We start from the raw sequence: 4,988 nt of genomic DNA on the forward strand, positions 1-4,988 counted from the left end.
AAAAGAAGAGAAAAGGAAAAAAAGAGAGCTGTTAGTCATAAACCGGACTAGGCCCCAGGATTATATTGAGTGTGTTAGGCAATGATTTTGAAAACACAGGTTTCTAAGCTCTGTCCCTAGAGAAGGATTCAGGAACTAATGTGGTGGATCTAAGAGTCTGTTATTTAAGCTTCCCAGGTAATTCTGATGTTTTTCCTGGCAAAGAATCACTGTGTTCCACACAGAGCTGCATGCAGGCTCATTCACTAACACACACACACACACACACACACACACCAGGCAAGGACGTGCTAGTGTTGAAATTTTAGCCCAGAACAGAGGTTGATTCCTTGTCTCGTGGAAATTACATGTAAACCATAAGACAGGTAATAGCAAGCGCTGTTCCTCTCCGGTGTGCATGGGTCTTGTAGGTGTACACGGGTCTTGTGTAGGTGTGCATGGGTCTTGTAGGTGTACACGGGTCTTGTGTAGGTGTGTTAACTATTGCGGGCAGTGTGGTTTGCTCCAGACAGATGTTCCTGTTTGCTCTTCTTTGTAGATCCTCAGCACTCTTGTTAAAGGGACACACAGACCTGTGACCTGTAAAATCCGAATCCTGCCCTCGGTAAGACTGTGACATTTGAAGGTCTGTTCGTTAGGCGGTATGGGGTCCGGTGGTGGAACTGAGCCGACTTGAGGAGTCAGCAGCTCCTTCCTTGGGTCCTTAATGACCACCTTGCGCTGGCATCTTTCTCACCCAGCTGGAAGATACCCTGAACCTGGTGAAGCGGATAGAGAGGACTGGCATTTCAGCCATTGCAGTTCATGGGAGGTGAGTGACTGACTGGCAGGGAGATTCCTCACCATCACTCAACAGACCCTGTGAGGCCAACAGCTTCTCTGTGTATTTAGCCTAGGTCTCTGATAGCCTGTGAATCCAGAGAACATTTAAACTCTGCATGGGTTTGCATTTGTTCATTCACTGAGAACTTTCTGATGCTAGCTAGACACAAACGTCAGGCATTGCGAACACAAGAGAGGGGGCTGGAGCGATGGCTCAGCGGTTAAGAGCACTGACTGCTGTTCCAGAGGTCCTGAGTTCAATTTCCAACAACTGCAACCACGTGGTGGCTCACAACCATCAGTAATGGGATCTGACATCCTCTTCTGGTGTGTCTGAAGACAGCTACAGTGTACTTACATATAATAAATAAATCTTAAAAAAAAAAAAAAAAAAGAATCACAAGAGAAGGAGAAGGAGCCTGGCTCAGGATGATGCTTAAGTGTACAAGACATGCAGTGTACTTAAAACCCATCCGTGAGAGCCGGGTGTGGTGGACTGAAAACATTTACCAGGGGTTTTTCTCCCTCCCTCCTTCCCTTCCCCTTCTCTTTCCTTCCTTCCTTCCTTCCTTCCTTCCTTCCTTCCTTCCTTCCTTCCTTCCTTCCTTCCTTCTTTCCTTTCTTCCTATTTTTAAAATGCTGAGATTATGAGACTATGCCGGGGCCTAGCAAACACAGAAGTGGATGCTCACAGCTATTGGATGTATCACAGGGCTCCCAATGGAGAAGCTAGAGAAAGTACCCAAGGAGCTAAAGGGATCTGCAACCCTATAGTTGGAACAACATGATGAACTAACCAGTACCCCGGAGCTCTTGTCTCTAGCTGCATATGTATCGAAAGATGGCCTAGTCGGCCATCACTGGAAAGAGAGGCCCATTGGACTTGCAAACTTTATATGCCCCAATATAGGGGAATGCCAGGGCCAAAAGAATGGGAATGGGTGGGTAGGGAAGTGGTGGGGGGGAGTATGGGGGACTTTTGGGATAGCATTGGAAATGTAATTGAGGAAAATTTGTAATAAAAAAATATTTTAAAAAAAATGCTGAGATTATATCTAGTGTCTTCCACGTGCCAGGCGATGCTTTACCACTGAGTATTTTTGGTTTGGTTTTGTTGTTACTGTAAAGTCTCATAGAGTCCAGACTGGCTTCAAACTTGACACGTGGCTGAGGCTGGCCTTGAACCTCTGATGCTCTTGGCTTCACCTCCCAAATATTGGGCTTATAGGCATTCACCCCATAGCTAAGTCTTTCTCGGTTTTTTGGAGTTGGGTTCACTATACAACCTAAGCTGTCCCGAGCTTTCAGTTTTCAGCCCTGCCTTAGCCACCCAAGTGCTGGGCTTACAGGGACGAGCCACTACACCTGGTGAAAATCTCTCTCTCTCTCTCTCTCTCTCTCTCTCTCTCTCTCTCTTCATTGAGCACTGACTTCTCCCTTGAATGACCCCAAGCAGATGGCTTTTCTTTTAAAGGCACTGCCTTTCCTGTCCTTATTGGACTGCAGCTGTCCCAGTGTCTGCTTTAAACAGTTCTTATATCTATTTGCGGCTCATCTGTTCTCTACTGGGAGCTGAATCTTTTTTGTTTTTTGTTTTTTGTTTTTTTTTAAGATTTATTTTTATTTTTAAGTGTGTGAGTGTGTCTGTGTCTCACTTTTGGCTCTCACTATGTAGCCCAAGCTGACCTTGAATTTATGGCAATCCCTTGTCTGTTTTCCAAGTGCTGGGATTATAGGCATGGGCACTAGAGCCTGCTGAATCAAGGGGTTTCTAAAGGCTGCCGTCTCCCTGTCCGATTGACTTCCTCTGCCAAGCATGTCCTTGTTTTCATAATCCTGACTAAAGCACTTGGACTGGTTCCGTTTGGGGGGAACTTGGCTTTTATAGGAATAGCAGGTTTCTGTTTATGCCTGTTACTAAATTTTGGGAGTATATCCTGAACAACATAGAGAACGGTAAAGTGGAGCCGCCTAGATAAAGTTAGGAGGGTTTGGAAGTGACAGATGCACATGTATACAACTACTGAGTGCCTTGCTGGGGCAGTGGGCTTTAGCCTTAGTCGTCTGATTTGAAATCCCAGCTCTGCAGCTTTCTACCTGTGCATCCTTAGGAAGTCCTTGCTATAAATTAAGGAAACTTATTTTCCCAGAAGTAGGAGGCAGCTAGAATACTGACTTGGAGAGTTTAGGGAAGGACTTCCTGACCATCAGAAGTTCAGCAAATGCGGCTGTTTAGTTGGGTGTAAAATTGGCTGCCGGGATGCAAGTCGTCAGAGGTGGAAGCTGGGTTGGCAGGCTCTTCTGAGAAACCAAAGACTATACAACACAGGAGCTTCACTCAAGCAAGAACTGGCTCGTCGTCACCTCTCCTGCTTGTCTTCACACATAGCTTGCCCCAGCCATCGCTGTAGCATACCTAAGATTTGCTTACTCATGCACAGGAACTTTTTGCTGTTGACCTTGGTAGGAAGGGGCCCTGGGTGGTGTCCTGCTTCTCCCGTGGCTTCTCGTGAGTGTCATGATCTGTGGTGGCCCTTGGAACAGGACCTACCCCATGTCAGGTGCTTCTCCCAAAGATCAGCTGTGCAGCTTAGCCTCAGCACAGGCAGCTGTGTGGGAGTGGCCAGTCTGAGCAGGGGCAGCTGTTCCAGGTCCTTGGGGATGGGCAGGGCTGGGACTGTAGGGGCAGCATTTTTCAGACATTGTCTCTTATTTCTGGTAGAGGCAAAGGGAAGGCAGGGGAAAGCAGTGTGACCTTGGGAAGCAGGCCACCCACTTTGGGCCTCTGCAGCTGCCCCAGTCTTCAGACTCTGGAGAGTTAGACCTAACCTTCTTGCCCCTTTGAATAGAGTTCATCCCCATAAACCAGGGAGGCCATTCCCAGCAACCTGTCCCAGATAACCACATCTAGGACAGTAGGACTTCAGGAATGATCTAGCCTTTGGCCCTCAGCCCCAGACCCCATCTCTTTTCTTTATCTTTAAGGAATCGTGACGAGCGACCTCAGCACCCTGTCAGCTGTGAAGTTATAAGAGCCATTGCTGAAACCCTCTCCATTCCTGTCATAGCCAAGTAAGCCCCATTCTTCCTCATTTACTTTATGCTCTGCTCATTCAGAAAATTGTGCTCATGTAGAGACCTGGGATGGCAGAACATGAAGAAACTGCAACAAGCCAGGCAAGGTGGCTCACGCCTCTGATCCCAACACTGTGCAGTCAGAGGCAGGTGGATCTCAGTGAGTTTAAGGTCAGACTGTTCTACATAGGAGATCCAGAACTGACAGGAGAGATCCTGTCTCAAAACAAACAGCCCCAACCAAACACAGGGCTGACAAGTTTGCTTAGCAGTTAAGGGTATTGATACCATGGCTAAGAGGGTAAGTTCAGTCCCTGAGAACTGAGTCCTGTAACCTGTCCACCTGACCTCATATATCTCCCCAATATGTCCCACCTCATATATCCCCCCATCCCCAGCCAGCCAAATAAACATAAAAAAGAAATCCTCAAAAACTTATAAAGGAAAGGGGGGAAATGAAGCAAAAATGTCAAGTTAGGAGTGAGGAGGCCAGCACTGATGTTTGAAGCTAGAGCCCAGAGCGTTGTGATGGCAGCCTAGGCTATGGGGATGAATAAGAATAGGCAGAGGGAAGAGGCTGCAGAATCAGGCCCAGAGCACAATGATGTCCCATCTAGAGTTAGGAATGCAAGGTGCAGGGGTCCCAAGTCTTGTTAGCAACAAGACTTAAGGAATATAAGTCAGATAGAAGAAATCTAGACAATGGCCAGACAGCACACACCTTTAATCCAGCCCTTGGGAGGCAGACAGACAGACAGACAGACCCTAGCAAGCATATTATTCTGGGTGCTGCAGACACTTGTGCTAGCAGGTGTGAGGTCTTGCTTGCACCCCAAAGACTTCATAGTAAGACTCAGGGAGCTTGGACATTGGAAACAGAAGTCCTGAGGAAAGCTATCTCTGACTGGTGGGATGAAGGAGTAATGGAAAGGGGTGGAGTGCTACACCCTATGTTCTTAGAGAAAGAAAACAGAGGTGACTTGCAGAACTAATATATCAATTTTAGTCATCCATCTTCCAATACTGTCTACCTTTGGCCACTGTTTTGGATAGTAAGGAAAAAGTCAAACTACTACTACTGCTTTTTTTTT

The 4,988-nt window shown here is 46.9% G+C and overlaps 1 protein-coding gene across 1 annotated transcript in view; it reads left to right on the plus strand.

Moving 5' to 3' along the window:
- Dus2 (dihydrouridine synthase 2) overlaps nt 1-4,988 on the plus strand; it is a 41,108-nt gene that overhangs the window by 28,431 nt on the left and 7,689 nt on the right. The window contains exons 7-9 of the mRNA XM_021171121.2: nt 539-604; nt 741-811; nt 3,808-3,894. Of these exons, the coding sequence (XP_021026780.1) occupies nt 539-604; nt 741-811; nt 3,808-3,894 (224 nt within the window). The remainder of the gene's footprint in view (nt 1-538; nt 605-740; nt 812-3,807; nt 3,895-4,988) is intronic.

Source organism: Mus caroli, chromosome 8 (genome assembly GCF_900094665.2).
Source record: "Mus caroli chromosome 8, CAROLI_EIJ_v1.1, whole genome shotgun sequence".
NCBI lineage: Eukaryota > Metazoa > Chordata > Mammalia > Rodentia > Muridae > Mus > Mus caroli.